The 26,829-nt window shown below is 31.7% G+C and overlaps 1 protein-coding gene across 3 annotated transcripts in view; it reads left to right on the forward strand.

Annotated features, from left to right (window-relative positions):
• The window catches only part of LOC143042803 (guanine nucleotide exchange factor subunit RIC1-like), a 40,998-nt gene extending 17,725 nt beyond the window's left edge, over nt 1-23,273 (forward strand). For 2 of the 3 annotated variants that reach the window (XM_076215267.1, XM_076215275.1), the window contains 20 exons: nt 385-495; nt 1,066-1,155; nt 1,529-1,694; nt 3,991-4,098; nt 7,198-7,328; nt 7,624-7,752; nt 8,659-8,752; nt 10,766-10,890; nt 11,389-11,435; nt 11,806-11,930; nt 12,515-12,657; nt 13,014-13,100; nt 14,295-14,379; nt 14,711-14,966; nt 15,740-15,913; nt 16,425-16,543; nt 16,861-17,037; nt 18,772-18,943; nt 20,500-20,688; nt 21,348-23,273. In XM_076215267.1, the coding sequence (XP_076071382.1) occupies nt 385-495; nt 1,066-1,155; nt 1,529-1,694; nt 3,991-4,098; nt 7,198-7,328; nt 7,624-7,752; nt 8,659-8,752; nt 10,766-10,890; nt 11,389-11,435; nt 11,806-11,930; nt 12,515-12,657; nt 13,014-13,100; nt 14,295-14,379; nt 14,711-14,966; nt 15,740-15,913; nt 16,425-16,543; nt 16,861-17,037; nt 18,772-18,943; nt 20,500-20,688; nt 21,348-21,579 (2,760 nt within the window). In that variant the 3' untranslated portion in view covers nt 21,580-23,273. Of the gene's footprint in view, nt 1-384; nt 496-1,065; nt 1,156-1,528; nt 1,695-3,990; nt 4,099-7,197; nt 7,329-7,623; nt 7,753-8,658; nt 8,753-10,765; nt 10,891-11,388; nt 11,436-11,805; nt 11,931-12,514; nt 12,658-13,013; nt 13,101-14,294; nt 14,380-14,710; nt 14,967-15,739; nt 15,914-16,424; nt 16,544-16,860; nt 17,038-18,771; nt 18,944-19,463; nt 19,853-20,499; nt 20,689-21,347 lie in introns of those variants that run through there. The other variant, XM_076215280.1, reaches the window with a different exon arrangement.
• The last annotated feature ends 3,556 nt before the right edge of the window (nt 23,274-26,829 follow it).

Raw genomic sequence — 26,829 nt, forward strand, 5'->3', positions numbered from 1 at the left:
ACTAAGCCAGCTAGTTTACTTCAACTTGCCCAGAATGCAAGTAAGCTATTGTCATAAGATGACTTATATGCAATAACTTTTAGAAAATCTGGATCTCAGAAACAACTGGAGCAAATACATAACTGAGAATAGAAAATAGTTGTTAAATACAAATCCTTCTCTTTTTATGTACAGATATTGCAGTTTAGGACAATCAGATTAAGCAGTATTGATTTTTTGAGACTGTCCTTGCAAGTAATTATTAATGGCCCCTCATCTACTGTGGTGACTTTTATTGTGCATAGATGAAATCTATAGTTGCTTTGTATTGATGTTGTGGCCAGCATATGTGAAGGAGACAACTTTGGAGTTCAAGAGCTTTATTTTTTTAATTTGATATTTTAGTATGCAGCTGTAGATAAAACTGGTCAGTGTGTGGCTGTAGCAGGGAAGACAGGGCTGGCACATTATACTTGTTCTAATAGGAAATGGAAGTTATTTGGTAATGAAACACAGGTATGTGCATAAATGTGGAAGATTTGATTTTGATTTTGTGGTGTTTAACGTCACTTTAAAGCATCACATTAAAGCTATTTTGTGGTTGCCAGTTTTTATTGATGGAAGAAGCCACTCCGGAGTGCCCAGAGAAAACCACCCACCTCTGATAGGATACTGACAATATTTGGGGTTCGAACTCCAACCTCACTGTTGACTGGCTAGTGATTACAGTAGTAACTACTCAGACCACTCTGCTACGGAGGCCCCTGGAAGTTTTGTGGTACGTGTTCATCATGTACTATGATTACACAGTTTAATTTTGCTTGCAAACACCATACAGTTCTTGTACTAAATCTAGTCTGGACAATTGTTTCATCTATTTACTTGTAAAAAAAGATGGGTTTTTTTATCATTTCTTAACTAAGAATTTATGTTTTTGTTATTGCAATATTTGAAATGTAAAATGCTCTAATTAAAGAACTAAAAGTTTTGTTTCCTTTTGACCTTTAAGATATTTTGTTTAATTAATTAATCATAATATCAGAATTGATTGTTGCATTATATATACTACTATTTCTTTATTATCAGGAGAGAGATTTAGTAGTATCTGGAGGAATGTCATGGTGGAAAGATTTTATATGTGTTGCCTGTTACAATATTGTGGGACAAAGAGATGAAGTATGTTAACAAATAGTCATTTTTTGAAAATCATATTTTCAATGATTGTTGTATTATTTTAATTTTCAAGAATTCTGGAATAATTGTAAACAGACATTTATATTACCATTAAATCCTGTGAAAACTCTTTTATCTTTTCTGAATGTTGAATATTTTCATCCTTATTTATGAATTTTGGCAAAACACCAACAAGAAAGAACACAGTAAAACTAAAACGACATCTAGAGTTCAACATTTCATACACAAGTTTCCATACCATATGGGAGTCTGAAACAAATCAACAGTTTTACTCTAGAAAATAAAAAGATTAAATAACCAAAAGTTTTTTGTTAGTTTAAGAATTATTGAACAATGTTTTTTCTTCATTTTACAGATAAGGTGCTATCCACGAGGTTGTAAATTAGATAATACATTTTCCATGTCAGTGAAAGTGCCGTCACAGATTTTATTACTAAATATATTCAGGGATATACTCATTGTTTTCTGCATAGACTCTCATATAATGTTATTTAATTTGGAGAGAAAGAATACTCAGTCTAGTAAGTAAAGTGTAGTTGTTTACATCTTGACAGAGTCAATAATCTTTTCTTATGTATGCTATATGGCGGTAGCAGCAACTATTTGTTCAAGTTTGTGTTTTCTTTTTTATCCAAAAGTCAAAAGAGATAAAAGGTGATTCATTATTTATCATCAGTGATTATGCCACCAATCTGCATTTTTGCCATTTAAGTGATCATTTTTAAATGAAATTATTTCTGATCAATTTCTTAAGAAAAACAAAATTTTGAATGAATCTGCAATAATTTCACATGACAACATATGTTTATGACAAGTTTACAACCCCATGCTAATTATCGGTCACAACAAGTACATATATAACTTGGTTTTTACAGGTGCATATTCAGGTTGAACTTTGTAAATACAGCTGTTTCACAAACCTAACCTCTTTTGGGGAGATATATAATATTCCTAGATAAATTGTTTTGTTTACATACTGGTTCCCAGATATGATCTCTATGTTTTATCTCATAGATACAGAACTTGGGATTGGTATTAATATTGTCCATTTGACTTCTATATATTTGCAGAAAAAAATTCTTAAAAATTCATTTTTATAAATGAATAATTTTTTCCTTGCTATATGTTTATATATGATATATACGAACTCTGACTATTAATTTCATAATTTTTGGTCAATAATTAAAAAAGTTTCCCATTAGGTCCCTATGTTAATTTTATTTTTTGAAGTGTTGATTACCTGATGGAGTAAGTATAAGTAGTGTAACGGCCATCCAACCAAAACAAAAACAACATACATGTGCTTTAAATGTTTGTTTATTTGAACCATATGACTTTACCAATTTGAATATTAAAGGACACCAATGAAAATGTTCATCACTTAATAGTTTTGATTATTGATTTTATCTCATTATACAAGTTAACTTACTATACACAAGCTTTTCATGCTTTTAGCATGGTGAGTTGTATAATAATACAAAGAGGCTCTGAAAAGTTTATTAAAAAAACAGACTAAAGTTGATATACATTCAGTAATTTATTAATGTGCAAAATGCACATCTTGGAAGCAAACAATTTAGGAAAATAAAAAAAATGTTTTTATACTTTGTAAATTCTGTCATAACTCATATCCACTGACATAACATATGAAGGTAAACATAAAAACAATATTCATTTTCATATCCTTTGCCTATAAAGTACTTTTTTACTAGTTTATACTATATCTAATTTTTAACAGAAAATGGTAAATGCTGTTTCCTATCATATATAGAACAATTATTACAACCACATGACATGAAATCTAAGATTGGTTGATGGTCAGTAGAGGTCATCTTAATATTTAAATAGTCAAGACTTTAAGTCACATGGTACAAATAAACAAACATTTAAAGCACATGTATGTTGTTTTTGTTTTGGTTGGATGGCCGTTACACTACTTATACTTACTCCATCAGGTAATCAACACTTCAAAAAATAAAATTAACATAGAGACCTAATGGGAAACTTTTTTAATTATTGATAAAAAATTATGAAATTAATAGTCAGAGTTCGTGTATATCATGTATAAACATACATCGAGGAAAAAATTATTCATTTATAAAAATGAATTTTTAAGAATTTTTTTCTGCAAATATATAGAAGTTGAATGGACAATACCAGTAAAGATAAAAAAAATCTATAGTGGCAGCCTTGAATTCTAATGGAGAATGAAAGTTAAAGTTGGGGTAGTACAGAGTTTAAGTACAAGTTTATTAACTCTTAGAAGTTTGGGGCATATAAATGGTGAATATGCTGCACAGCCCTATATTTTAACCTTTGATAAGAATTGAAGTACATATAAGCTTTTCTTTCTAGGATATAATTTTGTTCGAAACTATATAGTAAAAGTGGTACAGTTTTAGCAGTAAAAGGAGTTCTATATTTACAGAAATGCAGCCTCTAACAATTAATTAGAAAACACTGTCTAACTCACTAATCATTTAGAATCTTATTATTAGATGTGGTTTGTCTCTTTTTCTTCCACATGTCTTGAATTAAGGAAGGAGACATTCTATTCACTTCTAAAACATCTAAGAAAAGGACTGTTGCATACAAGACTTATCATCCTAAGAAAGACAACTCAATTATTTTTATCTGATTCTTAAAAAATATGGTTCTTGGTTGGCAATGAAATATAATTAGTTTGATAATCGTTAGCACTTATATTTATAATAATTATTTTAACTTCTTCATCTTATCACAAGACAGGCTAAAGATAATTCATAATTTAAATTTGTTGATGGTTAAGAAAAATCTTTCTCATTTGTTTAATTGTAGATCCGGCTTTAGATATCAACAAAAGACAGGAAGTCTCACTAAACAATTATGTACCACATCCTGTCTGTGTCACAGGATTGGCACTTTCTTCCCTCAAAACAGAGTATGGTAAGGCTGGTTTCTCAATATCATCTATTTCCATAGGTTAATATATATAAAATAAAAGAATGAAAAGAATACTGGTACTGAAAATGTTTCACAAAATGAGCTAAAACTTATAAAAGTTATGTCTATTTACTAGATAAAAAGATTATAAGAATGAACCTAAAGTCTTAATGTTTAGAAGAATTCTTTTTTTCTTTTCTTTTTAGTATCAATATTATGGATGGAAGAAAATAGGAAAGTAGATAAGAAAAAAGAAGAAAAAAAACATGATCAAAATTATATTTATATTAAAAATGAAAGGTATTTGTGACCTTATTACCATGATGATTTTCTTCTTGTAGCACCAGTAAATTTGAAAAGCAAATTTTTTCATTATCACACCCAACATCATTTTCCTTTAGGCGAAGTGTACGTAATTAAACTACACAACAGATATTTTTAATTTCACATATGAATTCTGCTTGTAAAATTACACAATAAAATGAAATAAAAAGAGGGTGTAACCGTTTTTGTTTTTTGAGATCCAAGCCGTTGAAACTAACAGCATGACACTCGAAAAATACAAAGGATATACAGGAAAAATCATCAAAATTAGCAGATATCTTTACATTATCAAGATTTTCTATTTTGTTGGTCAACAGAATTTTTTTTAAAACTGATATACGATACAAAAATGAAAGACAAATTCATCAGTGCAAAGAAAGTCCTTAGCAACTGTGCTAGTTTTTAATCTACTCCTTGTTAAAGTTTGTTTTTTTGGCCGGAACACTAAAATTATCCGGCGACGTCATTGTAAACTGTATCGTCGCCACAACTTCAACGTCACAACTCTATTATACCGTACAATGTTGTAGTAATGTTCATTAGTCTTGTTTACACACATGCTCGTGATGCAACTCTGCAAAAAAAAAATTTTATTTTACAAATTTTCACGTCTCGATCACTTTCCCTTTTCTTTAACTAAATGACAAAGAATGATGTAATGTGTGCTGAATTGAGTTTCAGTAACGTAAGAAAATATTTGTTTGTTCCAAGCATTATTTGTTAAAAATCCACATACACAGATTTAAATTGATTGATTGATTGTTGGTTGCTTAACGTCCAGTGGCAAATATTTCATGCATGTTCAGGACGAGAACAAGTTAACAATAAATGCAGAAATTTTGCCTTGCAACAGGATACCTACGAAACCCCTCAAAGAGTTGTTGCAAGGGTTCTTAAAGTGCAAAGAGCGTGGCCATCTCTTTACACAAGGCATCCAAACGGACATCCCACTTTGGCAAGTGTTGTACAGCCGACTGGGAGACCAAATGACCATATTTCATTTCCCCAGTCACCCTTGGGGTAACAAGGATTTAAACAATAAGCATAACGCATACTATGGCTCTTCAACTATTTTGGTTCTGATACATTCGTGACTTTCAAATGTTCGGCCTTTTAGTGTTCCTTATCAAGGTTAATCCAGAAAAGCGCTTTGGACGCTTGAAATTTAAAACGTGTTGATTTCATTTAATCTTCAGAATTTTTTTAGGCTGCAATGAGGTTAAAAAGAAGGACTCGCATATACATTTTAACAAAATAGAAAAGATCAGAGTATTTGGTATAACTTCCCATCACAGATATTTCATACATGTATATTCAAAAACATACACCTAATATGATACTTTTGAGATCGACGAAACTAGTGTAATTACGACAGGAACATTTCCAGATATGCAATAGCAGTGTGCGAGATCCTCATGGAAAATCACTGAGGTCGTTAAACTTCCCTTGCAGTAGACTTTTGTAAAATTTCAAAAAAAAATAATCTTTAAAATGCTATCGAAATGTAATAGTCTGAACTCATTTCACCTCTCATTCCACGAAATATTAAACTGCAGTTTAACAAAACTTTCCTGACCTCTTTTCTATAATCTTAATACTATATTCTATTCATTCATAATCTTGAATTGAGACTTGAGAATAAAATGTTACTTCAAAATTACATTCTCTAATTTTGAATGATACACACAGGCACAATAAAATAAAACAAATTTCGCTCTCTCTTTGAAATTTCAATTTGATAAAGAAGAAATGACGTGTTATATTTTTATCTTACATGTGTACTTTCAATTTCAATTTGGTTCTAAATTTAGATTTAGTTTTCCAATAAATTGCCGACCAGAATAGAAGACACCTGTTTATTTTCTGCACATGTAGAAAAAGTTGAAAACTGGGAGTTGAATGACTAAGTTTTTACTTGTTCTAAGATAAATGTTAGAGTGAGACAACTTTTAAGTTACTGAATAATTTTTTGGGCATAGTTGGTTTTTTTTGTTTTTTTTCCGTCTTTGTTCTTCCAACTTGTAAGTGTTGCACTAGTGGTCAAATTATTCTCTTGTCTTATTCTTTATAATGCCCCACCTACGATAGTAGAGGGGCATTATGTTTTCTGGTCTGTGCGTCTGTTCGTCTGTCTGTTTGTTCATCCATCCGTCTGTCCCGCTTCAGGTTAAAGTTTTGGGTCAAGGAAGTTTTTGATGAAGCTGAAGACCAATCAACTTGAAACTTAGTACACATGTTCCTTATGATATGATCTTTCAAATTTTATAGCCAAATTAGACTTTTGACCCCAATTTCACGGTCCACTGAACATGGAAAATGAAAGTGCGAGTTTCAGGTTAAAGTTTTTGGTCAAGGTTGTTTATTTGTTTATAATTTTGTTGTGAGGCGTTTTTACTTTCTGTTGATATCATAAACACGAAATGCCTTCTCCTACGCGTCTAAGACAAAAACAGTGTATTATAGTCAGGCTGCACAAAACAATAGAATGCTTTGATTTTTAATTCAAGTAATTCAGATAATTTCTATGAGGTTTTAGACAGCATAGGCGTGCTTGTTGGATTCATGATAGACCACAAAAAGAGGTTTCTCTTTCGGGTGTCCTTTCTTGGAGTAAGGGAGATAACTTACGTAACTAACGACGAACGTTTTTAATCCCATATTCCGCTAGAGGCGTGCAATTACGTACACTTTGCCTTAAATTAATCAACTGCTTGAAAGTAAATGGGTTTATTTTGGTATTTTAAGAAGCATCACATCATAACTAATTTTCTCTTGCAGGTGCTAAGAATCAGCATATTGCCAAAGAAGCTGAAAGTTTATTGTTAAATGTTGCTGGTAAATTGTTAATGTTTCCACGTGATAATACTGGTCCTCAAATCAAAGAAAACAACCTACCAAAAAATAAACCAGTAAGTTAACACAGTTGGTATTGTAAAATCCTTACATTCATAAATAGCAGTCTCATTTTGTTTGAAGTTTGTACTTTATAAAAAATCTGTGAAAATGTATCAGATTTTTTTTCCAATCTTTGGAATTTTCTTATCAAATAAGGTTGGTAGGGTAAACATACCGAGTGGAACCATGGTTTAACAATGATAAGTGTTTATAATTAAGTTTACTTATTGTCTTTGATAAATTGTAATAGTAATGAAATAAAACTAGAAATGTTATTGTCATCAGGATTATTTGATTATTTTTCAACAGTTGCCATTTTGCCCGCCAGCAATGGTTGCCACAAATGTTGAAAACATGTGGACATCATCTAGAGTCAATTTAGAAAAGGCTCAGTTAATGGAAGCTTTATGGTTAAGTTGTGGTGCACAAGGAATGAAGGTGAGTAGAGGAAATAAACTTTTTTGTCAGATCATTAAGGTAAGGAATTCTGAAACCTCGCAAAAATTCAAAAAATTTTGGTCATATATTGGAATCACGTCATCATCGTCTACGGCTCGTCGTCAGCGTCATCTAAAGACAGATTGTTTCTGGATAATAACTTTTGTATAAGTAAATAGAAATCAATTAAATTTTAACATGAGGTAACAATCGTTAAACTTCGGCTTCAAAACACGAACTTTAATTACCTGCCATATTTTGACAACAACACTGACCGATTGAAAAAAAAATTGACCATTATACAAAATTTACACGAAAAAAATGATAAATTCGTGCACAGAAGACTAAGTTTATGATGTTTGTATGCATTGGTTCAAGAATTGGAAGAACATTATTTTTCACCGGTCACTCGTTTCTTATGACTTTAAATATTATTTTTTGGGGGGTTATTATTCAACAAAATAGTGTATTGCACAAAAGCAAAAAAACATTTTATTAAGGGGGGCAGGGGGTCAATTCGCAACATCATAGTGCATTACATAAAAGGAAAAAATTGATTATGAATATAGATCATACAACCAATTTTTTTAAGTTCTTTGACTACAGTTATTCTGTGGCAGAAACCTATTATGTGTCAAATATTTAATTACAATCCAAATTCAAACCTGTATCAAGCATTAATATTGTGTCCATTTTGGCCCCAACTATTAAGGGGTGGACATCTGAAGTCATATCCAGCTGCATCAGCGAAGCAATTTTTTGTTAAAATTTTATAACAAAAAAGGGAAAAAAAATCTTTCTATTGCTTTATATATATATGTAACTATTATGAAAAGAGAAGTCACAGTTTACATTAAATTGGTTTGTTTGTCTGCATACTTATTCTGTTTTATTTTCTTGTGATAGGTTTGGTTGCCTTTATACCCAAGAGATGAATCAAAACATAACTTCATGTCTAAGAGAATTATGCTTCCATTTAGAGTAGATATACACCCCCTAGGTAAGTCTTACTGTTATAACTTCATGTCTAAGAGAATTATGCTTCCATTTAGAGTAGATATACACCCCCTAGGTAAGTCTTACTGTTATAACTTCATGTCTAAGAGAATTATGCTTCCATTTAGAGTAGATATACACCCCCTAGGTAAGTCTTACTGTTATAACTTCATGTCTAAGAGAATTATGCTTCCATTTAGAGTAGATATACACCCCCTAGGTAAGTCTTACTGTTATAACTTCATGTCTAAGAGAATTATGCTTCCATTTAGAGTAGATATACACCCCCTAGGTAAGTCTTACTGTTATAACTTCATGTCTAAGAGAATTATGCTTCCATTTAGAGTAGATATACACCCCCTAGGTAAGTCTTACTGTTATAACTTCATGTCTAAGAGAATTATGCTTCCATTTAGAGTAGATATACACCCCCTAGGTAAGTCTTACTGTTATAACTTCATGTCTAAGAGAATTATGCTTCCATTTAGAGTAGATATACACCCCTAGGTAAGTCTTACTGTTATAACTTCATGTCTAAGAGAATTATGCTTCCATTTAGAGTAGATATACACCCCCTAGGTAAGTCTTACTGTTATAACTTCATGCCTAAGAGAATTATGCTTCCATTTAGAGTAGATATACACCCCCTAGGTAAGTCTTACTGTTATAACTTCATGTCTAAGAGAATTATGCTTCCATTTAGAGTAGATATACACCCCCTAGGTAAGTCTTACTGTTATAACTTCATGTCTAAGAGAATTATGCTTCCATTTAGAGTAGATATACACCCCCTAGGTAAGTCTTACTGTTATAACTTCATGTCTAAGAGAATTATGCTTCCATTTAGAGTAGATATACACCCCCTAGGTAAGTCTTACTGTTATAACTTCATGTCTAAGAGAATTATGCTTCCATTTAGAGTAGATATACACCCCCTAGGTAAGTCTTACTGTTATAACTTCATGTCTAAGAGAATTATGCTTCCATTTAGAGTAGATATACACCCCCTAGGTAAGTCTTACTGTTATAACTTCATGTCTAAGAGAATTATGCTTCCATTTAGAGTAGATATACACCCCCTAGGTAAGTCTGACTGTTATAACTTCATGTCTAAGAGAATTATGCTTCCATTTAGAGTAGATATACACCCCTAGGTAAGTCTTACTGTTATAACTTCATGTCTAAGAGAATTATGCTTCCATTTAGAGTAGATATACACCCCCTAGGTAAGTCTTACTGTTATAACTTCATGTCTAAGAGAATTATGCTTCCATTTAGAGTAGATATACACCCCCTAGGTAAGTCTTACTGTTATAACTTCATGTCTAAGAGAATTATGCTTCCATTTAGAGTAGATATACACCCCCTAGGTAAGTCTGACTGTTATAACTTCATGTCTAAGAGAATTATGCTTCCATTTAGAGTAGATATACACCCCTAGGTAAGTCTTACTGTTATAACTTCATGTCTAAGAGAATTATGCTTCCATTTAGAGTAGATATACACCCCCTAGGTAAGTCTTACTGTTATAACTTCATGTCTAAGAGAATTATGCTTCCATTTAGAGTAGATATACACCCCTAGGTAAGTCTTACTGTTATAACTTCATGTCTAAGAGAATTATGCTTCCATTTAGAGTAGATATACACCCCCTAGGTAAGTCTTACTGTTATAACTTTAAAGAAGCAACTAAACAACACAACACTAGGGCATTATGTTTTCTGTCTGTACGTCTGTCTGTCTGATTAAAGTTTTTCCTCAGGTAGTTTTTGATGAAGTTGAAGTTCAATCAACTTGAAACTTAATTTACATTTTCCTTTTGATATGATCTTTCTAATTCTATGGCCAAATTAGAGATTTTACCTTATTTTCACGGTCTACTGAACATAGAAAATGATAGTGTGGATGGGCATCCATGTACTATGGACACATTCTTGAAGCTGTATTATATTAAGTCAAGTTAACCTGGTTTTTTTTAACTGTTTAATTTAATACAAGCATTTATATATTTTTCTAGCTGTGTTATTTGAAGATGCTGTGATACTTGGTGCTGCTACAGATGCTGTGACATACAATTACAAGTCACCTGGAGAACCAGGTCATGCCATGCATAATCTACCTTTCTCCACGATTGAACGAACTGTAAGTATTCAGATATTACCATAATTTACTTCAAGCTTTTATGTGTTATTTTGTTTAGATGTTGTCTAAAAGTTATTAGAGAAACAGATTCCACCACTATATCTCGTCTATTACTATATTCCTCCACTCACTACAGTTAAATTTAATTTTTTTTAAAAGCTCAGCAAGCATCATGTTTTTAAATATTAAAATTAAACTGTCTCAAGAGGAGAAATATTTTGAAACACTAGATGCAGTGGTGGAATCTGTATCACACATAAAGAGATCAGTTATATTGTTGCAATTTTCTTTCAATTTACTGATTATTAGAAATGGCAATCTTTCTAATAATTTTCACTATTGATGTTCTAGAGGAAGGATCTGAATTAAAACTACCGGCAAGCGTTATTAAAGATATTTAGTTCATGTGACTTGTGATCAGCCCCGCTTTCAAAATAAAAATATATAATATATTTAAAATCAATTGTTTAAATTAACTGCGATATATTGTTGTTTCAGAGTCAGATATATTTACACCACATCTTAAGACAGTTGTTACGAAGAAAGTAAGTTTTAGTGGACCTTAGTTTTCAATATTATTGTTACAAATTCTGCCATCTTACTAATGGAGAAAAAAGACTTTTTGGTGAGTTCCACATGCATCTTTATTTATACGATATCACCAATTAACTTAACAGTTTTGGAATATGAGATGAAATGTTAAAATCATAAGGCAGCTCCTACATGTTTGTGAATCCTTGGTCCCGGTACCATTAGGTTTCCCACGCATGATTTCCAAAATCTGTGCATGAGACCTTTTTGTAATGATTGGTGGGAAAGCACCATGGAAGAAAAGTCTAATTAAAGTAGAAAAAATTGCATTTTCTTCTGTCAAACTGTTCTCCTGCAATTGTAAAGATTTCTGTTCTATTACAGTCTTGGTGTAAATGCATTAGACATTGCCAGATGTTGCACAGAGCTTCCTTATTTCCCTCACGTATTAGAGCTATTGTTACATGAAGTGCTAGAGGCCGAGGCTACATCCAAAGAACCGATACCTGGTAAGTCCAAATTAAAAAGCATTTTTTGAAAAATGTTACATAATGTAAGTTATCGGGTTGTTGTCTCTTTGACACATTCCCCATTTCCATTCTCAATTTTATACCAATATTTATGGAGCTTTTATTTATATTTTCAACATTTGGAAACCATCTCATTAAAAACAAACAAAAAAAAAAAACATAATGAATAAACATAATTAAGTAATTATTGAATTTCATATAAAAAGAAATAGAAAATACAAATATAATAACAAACAGGACTCCAAACAAACTAAAATTAAAAAATCTAGACATTGTTTTCAACATTAGGCAAGTGTCTAAATTACATCATTCCTAGTCAAAACAACTTGTGAATACATTGAGACAAGAGTTAATGATACAGAAACACAAAAACACAAAGCATTCTAATTTGAATGTTAATTTCTAGAAGGGTATTTCATGTTATGTCTATACATCCAGTTGACGATTAAAAATGATACATTTATGTAAATATTTGAATGAAGTAGCTTTGCACAGCCAAAAGTTTACCAGTCTCAGATAGAAGGACAGATCAACATTTAAACTCAATTTTGTGTATTTTACAGATCCATTACTGCCACGTGTAGTAGCATTTATACAAGAGTTCCCAGAATATCTACAAACAGTTGTACATTGTGCCAGGAAGACAGAAGTGGCATTATGGCCTTATCTTTTCTCCACAGTTGGTAATCCAAAAGATCTGTTTGAAGTAAGTGGGCTAATATGATATTCTTCAACACCCATTTTTATGTCACAGAACTGCATACATTAATCTTACTTGTCCAAAGGGCTTATGTGAGTGCTTCAGTTAATCACATCTATTGTCTTATTTTTAAGAATAAATTGGCCATTATCATCTCAGTGTGTTTCTTTTCAAAATTGTACCACTATAATCAGATAACCCTCTACTATTAACTTAGGGGAGATAATCCTATGAACTGTTAAGTTAAGGGTGATAACCGTGAGAATATAAGACTTGGGATAATACTTTATTTATAACCAAATGTTTATCCTTATAAAACTTTCGTGTGTACTATGTATAATTGAAATATTTTATAATTGCAGGTTTGCTTAGTAGATAACCAGTTAGAAACTGCAGCTTCTTATCTTATAATATTACAAAACTTAGAAAGACCAATTATAAGTAAACAGGTTAGTACATTTCAAATACTTGACACATTCATGAATTTTATACAGAACACAAAATACACAAATTCTTTTTCACAATGTTAGAAAATCACATATATATTCCAACAGTGTATATCATTTAAAGGGAAAGTGACTACAGTCCTAAGAATTGACAAAGATTTAGGCATTGTGCTTTAGATGCAATCTGTTTTAAATCTCTGGTCTGAAATGAAAGAGAAAGGATATTTTCTATTTTGTTATCATACACCCAAAGAAAAGCACATTTAAAGCATGCTTTGCATTCCTGACTCTTAGATTTTAGTTTAAACATATTTATTTATAGTGGATTGGGAAACAAGTTATTGCAACTTATGTTAATCCCTTTCCACTTTGCGGGTGTGAGTGCTGCCTTGTAGTGGCATTGGCCTGCTCTTTTTTTAAATCTGCAGGGTTGTTCTTTACGTGCAAGAGATAGGGCTATCTCATAACACGGGTCAGCCATTTATCGTCCCCTTTTGACGGACTATGATTGTTTCCTCTAGACCATACTCGCAAATGGTGTCCAGGGAGGGCCGAAATTTAGTCCCTGAAATTTTCTCCCAAGAGCAGGGATTGAACCAGGAACCGTTGTGTTAGTAGTCCAATGCACTAACAACTACACCACGGCTTGCAAAGTCTCTCATAGTCAGCAGGAGTGGGTTCAGTTGAATTTTTTCTATTTATGGTTGAATGTAAAATAGTTTTATGCATTGGGTAAAAGTTTTATTAAATTATAGCTGTATTGAGCATTTAGATTGTTAGCATTTATAACATTTGAATATGAAAATATGTACCATAAATCTCAGACAATAAGTTCATATTTTTTTCTTGAAAAGTTGGCAGCCTCATAAAATCTAATTTGATTTATATGAGAAAAAGTTCAGGTTTATAGAAACTATTCTTACCATCCAATTCCATCGATTGGCTGTCTGTTTTCATTATTTTCCAAAAGACAGTATGCATGTGTGCATAGGTCCTATTTTATCATTTGTCAATTTGAGACTTCATATAAATGTACCACAGCAGTTGAGCAGTGTCAAACATCATATACTTAACACAGAAGGTTACTATAAGACAACATTCCTCCTGTAAATGTTGTTATGAAATTTGAAGATAAAACTCTATGTTTACTGCTGGTTCATAATTTGTATATAAATTTCATAATGCTTTAACCCTCAGCATGCCACACTATTACTGGATTCTTCACTAGAAAATGGTAAATGGGAGCTGGCCAGAGATATTATCAGATTCCTTAAAGCTATAGGTAAGGTAGAACAATTGTTGTATTTGTGTAAAATTCTAGTACTCTTTAGTACCCTTTATGTACTGTTCTAGTACTATATCAATTACATGACAGTTGAAAACCTTGATAATGATGATTGTCCTATTAAACTGCACCAACATTTTCATTTTGAGTTCAATATAAATTTAAAAAATGTTGTTTGATAAAATTATATGCAAAATGAATCTGTTAAATGAATACTTCATATACATTTTAATTGTTAAATCCTGTATTAGTTTGTGTAAGGCCTAGATTTCAAAAAAGAATATTTTATTAGATTTAAGTCTTTATGTACAATCTATGTGTTTTTCAGATCCAGCGGAAGTTGAGTCCTACCAGCTATCTAGTTCTTTAAGTCGTGTCAACAGTGGCTCTTCCTACCCCTCAAGTTATTCTAGTCCACCAATCACACCTCCCGATACAGATGGCTTTAGCTTTAGTAGTGTTAGTAATGTTAGTAATTTGAACCGAGTTCGAAGTTCAAGTGTGACAGGATCTGAAGTACAGAATGTACCAAAAGGCAAAGAAAAACTGAAACATACCAAGTCAGATAATCCATTGTTTAGAAGGTAGGCAATTAGTGATTATATAGAATTAGAGCTATTCCATTAAAATGGATGGGGGGATGATCGGCGCAAACCAACATACTAATTTTGAGTAATTTCACAAGCACAAACTGAACATACAACCAAATATGATCCAAAGTTCATGTCCCAAAATAGCCCTTATTTGATTGATATTTAGAGGAGAAAAAGGGGAAAAAAAGAATAGGAAAGAGCATAAGAATAAGATATAAAAATTGTGTCAACATTACAAAAATGCAGGTATATTTTAGCAGCATACATTATCAGCATTTTTCCAAAGTCTTTTTTAGGCTGGAATACCACCTGATAAGCTATAACTGATAAAAAAAAAATTATACTTGAGGAAAACCCATGTACTTTCTCAGAATATTGTTGTGGGTCTTCTCTAATAACTTGACTGTAGTATTATCCATTTTGAATTTAAAAATACAATGCCAGAAGTAACTCTCCAATATCGAAAGTTGTCTAAAAGCAGCATGAGCAGCTAAAGGACTACCATGATATTTCAAAGATAACTTGAAATGGAAAAACTCTGAAATAATATGAAAATAAAATTTTGAAATTCTAAGCTTCTATTTTAAGATCAGAAATGATCTTATTCAAAACTGACTCAAGGAGTAGTCATGATGAAAAATCTGTTTCTGTTCTACAACATTTACTTCAAATTTATTTCCTAGAAGTTAATTAAAAAGACTTAGTTTACTGTAAAAGTCATTATGGGAAATATTAACATCATATTCATGTTTTTCCTTTTACAGTATACGACAGTCCTCTAAAAACAAAGAAGAACAACCATCAGATCAGATGTTCATTGATGCTTTATTGTGTCGACATGCTCGAAAACTTTTAGAAGAAAATAGATTAAGGGATTTAGGATTCTTTGCTGGTAATGTGGAGGGCTTTCATTTTGTTACGTGGCTCAAACAGGAAAGGTAACTTAGTAATGCTTTGGTACAAGTTATCTTATTGTTTTCATAAACTTTTGTTGTCAATAATGTTTATATATTTCTAATAAGAAATAAAGCCTTGATTATATTCAGTACTGCATTTGGTCTCCAATTCCTTGCATAAAATTAAATTACAAATCATTAAACAAAAGCACAAGTTAATATGTTCAGCACTGAACATATAGGTATATTTGTTTATTGTTATATTTTATGAATTGTTATACAGATTAAAATATAGAAAAAGAGCATAAAGAATAATTTTGTTGTGATGCAATTCATGTCATAAACTCAACAGAAATACAACCACTTAAAATCACACACCATGATTTGTTTAAACAGTGCCGCACAGCAAAAAAAATAAGTTGAAACTAAGCAGGTTAAAAAAAAAGTTGATAATCACATGTTGGGTATTCATTTTAATGATGTTCAGCTTGCAGTAATGACTTTTATGATTTTTCATTACCATGATATTAAAGTAATGAAATTTCCATTTCAGATTAAAAGGTGGAAAAGTTGAAGACTTTGTCACAGCTTTAAGAGACCTACATCACCAGTTCCAGTGGCCATTACCTGTCTTATCATATGCTCAGTTTCAACAAATGAAATTTAAGAATTGTAAGCTGAATTTTATGTCTATATGTATTAATAGATATTGTCTGCTGTTTTATTGTTTGTTGAAAAAAACATGTTAAGAATATTAATTTTGGTATCAAATAAATTGAAAGTCTTTAATTTGTAATTTTGATGTACATATTTATACTAAGTAAAATTTGTTACCTAGATTAGAAAATTGAAATAAAAAATAAATTCATATGAACCAATATGTCATATAGTTTTGAATAACACTGCTTTATACATTTTGTATCATAATTGTCTTTTATAAGGTTTGTGATGAAAGAGAAAATGGAATGATATTTTTATCTACATTTCAGTTTCTACGTCTAGTTTAGGATCTTTGTCACTATTAGATGATGATATAGTAGACTCCACAAAGACGATGGAAAATGAACAAACTTCACATCCTGGCAGGTTAAAATCTCAAATGAGTGATCCTAACATGTCACAATCACTTACTGATGATATATTCCTCAAGCCACAGGTGTCTAGAAGTAAGTGTTTATGTCTTATTACTTGTACATATAATGATTGTACTCACTGATGATATATATTCCTCAAGCCACAAGTGTCTAGAAGTAAGTTGTTAAGTCTTATTACTTGTACATAAAATGATATACAATCACTCACTGATGATATATATTCCTCTAGCTAGGTGTCTAGAAGTAAGTTTTTAATAGATATAAGAAGATATGGTATGAGTGCCAATAAGACAACTCTCCATCTAAACCACAATTTGTAAAAGTAAACCATTTACTCTTTTTATTGTACATACAATTGTATACTACTTTGATAACATGCACACAAAAGAAAATCTTGAAACAAGATTTATCTAAACCTTAATATTAACTTTATAATGATAACCTGTATTCATATTCTAAAAATTCATAGTGTTCTCCCCAGGCCGATATGACGCTGCGGTCCCGCAGCGCCTTCAAAATATTTTGGTAATTCCCACAGCGCCTTAATTGTCCGCTGTCCATAATACCTGGTCTTAGTTATAAAAAAAATTTATACTCTGCATTATTAAACACATGTCTGTAAGCTTTATAATTCATATTGCATGTCATGATCTATGCCTGATTGCTTTCATGTCACAATAGTTCATCCTAAAAAAAAAAAAGAGTTACTCACCCTTGAATTTTGCGCCTTCAAAAATGTCTGGGGAGATTCCATTTAAAAATGTTAATTGTATGCTGCAGATGGTATGGTGATATTTTAATGTATATCTTCTTTGTTCATTTTAGTCGAAATTTTACATAAACTACCACGTTGGACAATGTAACATTTTTATTTAATAGCAGACTGTCTGAAAAAAAAAACCAATAAATTTTCATCAGTAGTAAGACAGCAGCTTACTTCCACCACCTTATTTTACATGAACATATAAAGGGGAAGGCTCACAATTGTTTGTAATGGCACTGATAATCTATAAATATTCACACTCATAATTACTGTATAATTTATACAGAAAGATGATGATTTAAACATCAAATTTTGCACATTATATTTTTTATACCCCATTTATGGGCATTATGTTTTCTGGTCTGTGCGTCCGTCCATTCATTCGTCCGTTCATCAGTCCGTTCGTTCTTCTGTACCGCTTCAGGTAAATGTTTTTGGTCGAGGTAGTTTTTGATGAAGTTTAAGTCCAATCAACTTTAAACTTAGTATACATGTTCGCTATAATATGATCTTTCTAATTTTAATGCCAAATTAGAGATTTTTCCCCATTTTCACGGTCCATTGAACATAGAAGATGATAGTGCAGATGGGACGGGACATCTGTGTACTATGGACACATTCTTGTTCAATATTGTTTCAGCTCATGGTGTCGTTTTCATCAAAATAAAAAAATGTATATTAGTCAGGAGCCTCTGGCCTTTGTTAGTCTTGTATGATTTTTAATTTTAGTTTCTTGTGTATAATTTTGAGTTTAGTATGAGGTCCATTATCACTGTACTAGTATACATATTTTTTAATGGTCCAGCTGAAGGACGCCTATGGGTGCAGGAGTTTCTAGCTACCTGAAGACCCACTGGTGGCCTTCAGCTGTTGTCTGTTCTATGGTCTGTTGTTGTTTCATTTCCTTTCTCAATTTTATTTTATATAATATGACCAAGAAAACATATTTTACAACAAATTTTTGGGCTTTTTTTTTACTGTTTGGTTTTGTTTGCACTAACTTCCTAATCAGTAATTTGGAATTAATTGTGAATATGTTTCAGCTGAAGAAAGTAGTTTAGCCACCATGGAAATATCAGATAACAGTTCATTGTTAGGAGAATTTGATTACATGATAGAAAACAGCTCACAATCAGAATCTCTTTCTCCTGAATTAGAACTTTTGTCACAAGAAATAGCTAACAAAGGACCACATCAGTCTGAGCTGGAACTCAGGTAAGACAATTGTTTTGCATCTGCACTGAAAACTTTCACAAAAAAATGGTGCCATTTAAAATCATACAATTATAGTTCTGAAAAAGAATGGAAAGTGAATATCTTAATTAATTGAATAAACAGAAATGTAGGTATAATATCAATGAGACAGCAACCAATCACAAAAATATCTAATGTCAATAATGTTTGAGTACCAGGGTTAAAAGTAAATCAAGTAAATCAAGTAAAAGCAGTAATGTTGTATGCCTTAACATATGGATTTTATCCATCATTAGAAAAATATAATTTTATATAGTGTGGATTCATTATTTTTCGTTGGATACCAATTTTCATGGATTTCATTGTTGCTTAGAAACCACCAATTATAATGTACAACGAAAAACATATTTTGTATACTAATGTAAACAGACCTTGTCATAACAATGAAATCAAATATCTATGAAAATGCAAGTTTCCATTTATCCATGTACATTGATGCCCATGACAATAAATGAATCCCCAGTATATGATAACATTTCAGATATTTGCTACAGATCATGTTAGAAGCAGGTTGCTTAGAATGGGGCCTGTTATATGATAACTTTAACACTTCATATATTTGCTACAGATCATGTTAGAAGCAGGTTGCTTAGAATGGGGCCTGTTATATGATAACTTTAACATTTCAGATATTTGCTACAGATCATGTTAGAAGCAGGTTGCTTAGAATGGGGCCTGTTATATGATAACTTTAACATTTCAGATATTTGCTACAGATCATGTTAGAAGCAGGTTGCTTAGAATGGGGCCTGTTATATGATAACTTTAACATTTCAGATATTTGCTACAGATCATGTTAGAAGCAGGTTGCTTAGAATGGGGCCTGTTATATGAAAACTTTAACATTTCATATATTTGCTACAGATCATGTTAGAAGCAGGTTGCTTAGAATGGGGCCTGTTATATGATAACTTTAACACTTCATATATTTGCTACAGATCATGTTAGAAGCAGGTTGCTTAGAATGGGGCCTGTTATATGATAACTTTAACATTTCATATATTTGCTACAGATCATGTTAGAAGCAGGTTGCTAAGAATGGGGCCTGTTATATGATAACTTTAACATTTCATATATTTGCTACAGATCATGTTAGAAGCAGGTTGCTTAGAATGGGGCCTGTTATATGATAACTTTTACATTTCAGATATTTGCTACAGATCATGTTAGAAGCAGGTTGCTTAGAATGGGGCCTGTTATATGATAACTTTAACATTTCATATATTTGCTACAGATCATGTTAGAAGCAGGTTGCTAAGAATGGGGCCTGTTATATGATAACTTTAACATTTCAGATATTTGCTACAGATCATGTTAGAAGCAGGTTGCTAAGAATGGGGCCTGTTATATGATAACTTTAACATTTCAGATATTTGCTACAGATCATGTTAGAAGCAGGTTGCTTAGAATGGGGCCTGTTATATGATAACTTTAACATTTCAGATATTTGCTACAGATCATGTTAGAAGCAGGTTGCTTAGAATGGGGCCTGTTATATGATAACGTTAACATTTCAGATATTTGCTACAGATCATGTTAGAAGCAGGTTGTTTAGAATGGGGTCTGTTAGTATCTATTGTGATAAGAGATGCTTTAGCTGTTGTTCGGACAGTAAATACGGCCAGTATGACAGACACGCCATTAGAAATTGTAGGAAGAATGAGAGAGGGACTGTCATATCTAGAGTTGTGGTCAGATACAGAATGGTAAGGGATTCGCCTTAATAGTAATTTGATACAATTTTATAGAGTCCCCAGACTTGTATAGATTTTATATGATTAAGCTGCCTTTTCAAATGAATATAGCGATATAAATTAATCATTTTTCAATGTTAGATTTTCTGTTGCATTTCATGTATTCCTTCATTTCTTACAGAGCTCCAGTTGATTCGTGTTAGTTTGCTCACATCAAGTATGGGAGGTCATGGGTCTGGGTCAAACCCAGTTCTTTAAAATTTTATTTTTTTCTGCTTCTTTTATAAGCACTCTGTATTAAGATGTAAAAGCAAATGCTAGTCAGCTTGGAGTTAGAATAATGTGTCCAGTAGAGTGAAATATCTTCTTTCCGACATTTTCCTTGGGAAATATCATGTTAAAAATTCTGCTCAGCATGTCAGCTAGGTACTTGGCAAGGTGCATTACCACACTTGCATGTTCACAGCCTAAATATGCATTTAATTTGCCACTGGACATTCATTAAAGACAAAATAAATTATCTAACATCTCTGATAATCTAGATATCTTACCTGTTTTATCGAGTAATCCAAATTATCAAGAAACTCTATTATATTGTATTTAGCAAAATATTTACTGTAGATTTTAGATGTAAATTTTTTCCCTATTGACATATTTCCCTTTTTTTTCAGTGTTGGATACAAGCCATTTTTTCATGCCATTAGAGGACAAATTCAAGTGTTAACAAAACTAGTAGAACAAACTCCACCGACATTACATCTTGAACCGATTGATCCGTCACCGATTAGTGAGGAACAGTTGTCACCTGTACCACAGGAAATACGGACGTTAGACAAAGATTCACCTGAAAAAGACTTGGAGAAAACAAAGGAAGATAAACCTAGTGAATGTGCTGTATCATAGTTATTTGTTATTGTTTTAAATGTATATTGTTTATGTGGTTTATGGACCAGAATAAGTGCATTCTTCCATGACGATAAGTCAAATGTGATATTAAGTGAGAAAGTTCCAAGTTGATACATTTATATTGTTATTATGCCTTTTGTTAAATCTACATTTGTCTTTAAATTACATACGCGGTATTAAATTTGTTGAAATATTCTCATAATTGAAGAGAAATTTTCATGTATATTTGAAAATTGTGATAAGGTAAATTCAGTGACTCGAATAGGTATATATGATAAGATGAAGTGTAAACAAATGGACCTGCATGGATAAGAGTTTAAATTAAAAGTTATTTTGAGAATGTGAAAATACCTACTATTGACCATAGAGATTTGTTTACCCATGTCATCTATTCACACAACTATTTGAAAATAACTTTTTATAATAAATCTTCAGAAACCATTATCTGTTGAGCAGTTTCTTTGCATATGGTCAATTCTATATTTTTAGCTAATTACAAGAAAATAATTATGATGCAAAGCTGTTCAAAAAAATCTTTGTTCCATGCAGAACTTCTAAAAATATATGGTAGAGTTACATTAAACAAAACTGTTTCTTTATGGCAATTTTTTTATTATGCTTCTATAACAATATCTTGTAGTATTGACCATTTCTGTTGTAAAAAATTATAAAATTTGATAAGCTTATATTTTGGTTCACCAGAGGTGAGTTTTGTCTACAAAAGACTAATCAGTGGTGGGCTATACTAAGTTATGCATATTAAAAGGGGATGTTTGAATGTAAGCTTTTATGTGCAGGATAATTATATCTGTAGACAAAAGGTTGTAAATCAATAATTAGGTCTTTCCACCTTTCGTGTGGAAAGACCTATTGATTTTGTTCTGATTATTTTTTTTTTCTTGCGGTGTAAAAATGTTTCAAAAGATGTCGCTTAGTTTTTTTGTATATGAGATCATACAGTCTATACGCTTTTGAAACTCACCCTGTTTAACCGAACACTTTTCTTTGTAAGAGTTATCTCCCCAAACACTGTTTTTCTTGTTATCAGATCTCCTCCGCAACCGTAAAAGAAAGCGACAAATTTATTTTTCCAAATTGCTCGTTATATCCTCAGGATGTTACGTTTTATTTTGACCGAAGCTTTACGAAGACCCCATATGAGAGTAATTTCCCCTTTTGTATTGAAATAAGTGAAATAAATTTGTAACTGGAAAACCATAAGTGATAGAGGCCTAGGGTCTTTTGATTTGAGGCCCTTGCTCAAAAAGTATGAAAATGAGGTCAAGGTCAAAGGTCAAGGTCATGTTCAAGTTTTTGATTTTGGCTTGTTATCTCTTATTTTCAGAAATCATACAAGATATCGACAAAATATTTTCACACAATTGTTAGTTGCGACATGTCGTAACATGTAAATTTTACTTAAAAGGGTACGTAACATTTAATGCGAGTTTTGCCCCCTTTTATATCTAATATTAGTTGTATGGTAATATAACTCATTAACAATATAAAGTAGAGGCCTACAGTCTTTTGATTTGAGGTCCTTGGTTGATGACCTTGAAATTGAGCTCAAGGTCATAGGTAAATTTAACGTTCTAGATTTTGACCTTTGATTTTTCCTCTTATATATACATGATAAAGCCATGGGAATTTTGGCAAAAGGTTGCAAGCAATGTGACCTTGAAAAAGCCAACCGGAAGTGACCTTTTGTAAACCGGTGTCATATGGTATTTTGAACCCCCTAAAAAGTGAACCCGGGGTCAAAATACCATGCGGTAAAATGACCCCGGGGTCATTATACCGCATGGTATTTTGACCCCGGGGTCATTTTTCACATATGGTATTTTGAACCCCCCTGCGGTATATTGAACCCCCCTGTTTTTGATAAATAGTATTGCAGATAATCTAATTTACAATTTATTGGCTATCATTTTTTTTAAGTAGGGGGTTCAATATACCGCAGGGGGGTCAAAATACCATGGCTAAGCAAAATTTTCAAAATATCTTTTCCAGCATTTTTAACACATACAAACCACTTATTGGAGTATTATAACTATGTTAAGGAGTTAGAATAGCTTGAATTTTTGAAATTGAAGGTCTATAGTAAGGGGTTCAATATACCGCAGGGGGGTCAAAATACCATGGCTAAGTAAAATTTTCAAAATATCTTTTCCAGTATATTAAATACATACAAACTACTTATTGGAGTAATATAACTTTGTTAAGGAGTTAGAATAGCTTGAACTTTTGAAATTTAAGGTCTATAGTAGGGGGTTCAATATACCGCAGGGGGGTCAAAATACCATGGCTAAGTAAAATTTTCAAAATATCTTTTCCAGTATATTAAATACATACAAACTACTTATTGGAGTATTGTAACTATGTTAAGGAGTTAGAATAGCTTGAACTTTTGAAATTTAAGGTCTATAGTAGGGGGTTCAATATACCGCAGGGGGGTCAAAATACCATGGCTAAGTAAAATTTTCAAAATATCTTTTCCAGTTTATTAAATATTTACAAACTACTTATTGAAGTATTATAACTATGTTAAGGAGTTAGAATAGCTTGAACTTTTGAAATTCAAGGTCTATAGTAGGGGGTTCAATATACCGCAGGGGGGTCAAAATACCATGGCTAAGTAAAATTTTCAAAATATCTTTTCCAGTTTATTAAATATTTACAAACTACTTATTGAAGTATTATAACTATGTTAAGGAGTTAGAATAGCTTGAATTTTTGAAATTGAAGGTCTATAGTGGGGGGTTCAATATACTGCAGGGGGGTCAAAATACCATGGCTAAGTAAAATTTTCAAAATATCTTTTCCAGTATATTAAATACATGCAAACTACTTATTGGAGTATTATAACTATTTTAAGGAGTAAGAATAGCTTGAATTTTTGAAATTGAAGGTCTATAGTAGGGGGTTCAATATACCGCAGGGGGGTCAAAATACCATGGCTAAGTAAAATTTTCAAAATATCTTTTCCAGTTTATTAAATATTTACAAACTACTTATTGAAGTATTATAACTATGTTAAGGAGTTAGAATAGCTTGAATTTTTGAAATTGAAGGTCTAGAGTAGGGGTTCAATATACCGCAGGGGGGTCAAAATACCATGGCTAAGTAAAATTTTCAAAATATCTTTTCCAGTATATTAAATATATACAAACTACTTATTGGAGTATTATAACTATATTAAGGAGTTAGAATAGCTTGAATTTTTGAAATTGAAGGTCTATAGTAGTGGGTTCAATATACCGCAGGGGGGGTCAAAATACCATGGCTAAGTAAAATTTTCAAAATATCTTTTCCAGTTTATTTAATACATACAAACTACTTATTGGAGTAATATAACTATGTTAAGGAGTTAGAATAGCTTGAATTTATGAAATTGAAGGTCTATAGTAGGGGGTTCAATATACCGCAGGGGGGTCAAAATACCATGGCTAAGTAAAATTTTACAAATATCTTTTCCAGTATATTAAATACATACAAACTACTTATTGGAGTATTATAACTATGTTAAGGAGTTAGAATAGCTTCAATTTTTGAAATTGAAGGTCTATAGTAGGGGGTTCAATATACTGCAGGGGGGTCAAAATACCATGGCTAAGTAACATTTTCAAAATATCTTTTCCAGTTTATTAAATATTTACAAACTACTTATTGAAGTATTATAACTATGTTAAGGAGTTAGAATAGCTTGAATTTTTGAAATTGAAGGTCTAGAGTAGGGGGTTCAATATACCGCAGGGGGGTCAAAATACCATGGCTAAGTAAAATGTTACAAATATCTTTTCCAGTATATTAAATACATACAAACTACTTATTGGAGTATTACAACTATGTTAAGGAGTTAGAATAGCTTGAATTTTTGAAATTCAAGGTCTATAGTAGGGGGTTCAATATACCGCAGGGGGGTCAAAATACCATGGCTAAGTAAAATTTTCAAAATATCTTTTCCGGTATATTAAATACATACAAACTACTTATTGGAGTAATATAACTATGTTAAGGATTTAGAATAGCTTGAATTTTTGAAATTCTAGGTATATAGTAGGGGGTTCAATATACCGCAGGGGGGTCAAAATACCATGGCTAAGTAAAATTTTCAAAATATCTTTTCCAGTTTATTTAATACATGCAAACTACTTATTGGAGTAATATAACTATGTTAAGGAGTTAGAATAGCTTCAATTTTTGAAATTGAAGGTCTATAGTAGGGGGTTCAATATATAGCAGGGGGGTCAAAATACCATGGCTAAGTAAAATTTTACAAATATCTTTTCCAGTATATTAAATACATACAAACTGCTTATTGGAGTATTATAACTATGTTAAGGAGTTAGAATAGCTTCAATTTTTGAAATTCAAGGTCTATAGTAGGGGGTTCAATATACCGCAGGGGGGTCAAAATACCATGGCTAAGTAAAATTTTCAAAATATCTTTTCCAGTTTATTTAATACATACAAACTACTTATTGAAGTATTATAACTATGTAAAGGAGTTAGAATAGCTTGAATTTTTGAAATTCAAGGTCTATAGTAGGGGGTTCAATATACCGCAGGGGGGTCAAAATACCATGGCTAAGTAAAATTTTCAAAATATCTTTTCCAGTATATTAAATACATACAAACTACTTATTGGAGTATTATTACTATGTTAAGGAGTTAGAACCTTGAATTTTTGAAATTCAAGGTCTATAGTAGAGGGTTCAATATACGGCAGGGGGGTCAAAATACCATGGCTAAGTAAAATTTTCAAAATATCTTTTCCAGTTTATTTAATACATACAAACTACTTATTGAAGTATTATAACTATGTTAAGGAGTTAGAATAGCTTGAATTTTTGAAATTCAAGGTCTATAGTAGGGGGTTCAATATACCGCAGGGGGGTCAAAATACCATGGCTAAGTAAAATTTTCAAAATATCTTTTCCAGTATATTAAATACATACAAACTACTTATTGGAGTATTATTACTATGTTAAGGAGTTAGAACCTTGAATTTTTGAAATTCAAGGTCTATAGTAGGGGGAAATTTTACTTTGCCATGGTATTTGGACCCCCCTGCGGTATATTGAACCCCCTACTCTAGGCCTTTAATTTCAGAAATTCTTGCAATTTGAACTTTTTTATGTAGTTAGAATACACCAATAAGTAGTTTGTATGTATTAAACTTGCTGGAAAAGATATTTTAAAAATTTTACTTTGCCATGGTATTTGGACCCCCCTGCGGTATATTGA

This window comes from Mytilus galloprovincialis, chromosome 1, assembly GCF_965363235.1.
Source record: "Mytilus galloprovincialis chromosome 1, xbMytGall1.hap1.1, whole genome shotgun sequence".
NCBI classification, from domain to species: domain Eukaryota; kingdom Metazoa; phylum Mollusca; class Bivalvia; order Mytilida; family Mytilidae; genus Mytilus; species Mytilus galloprovincialis.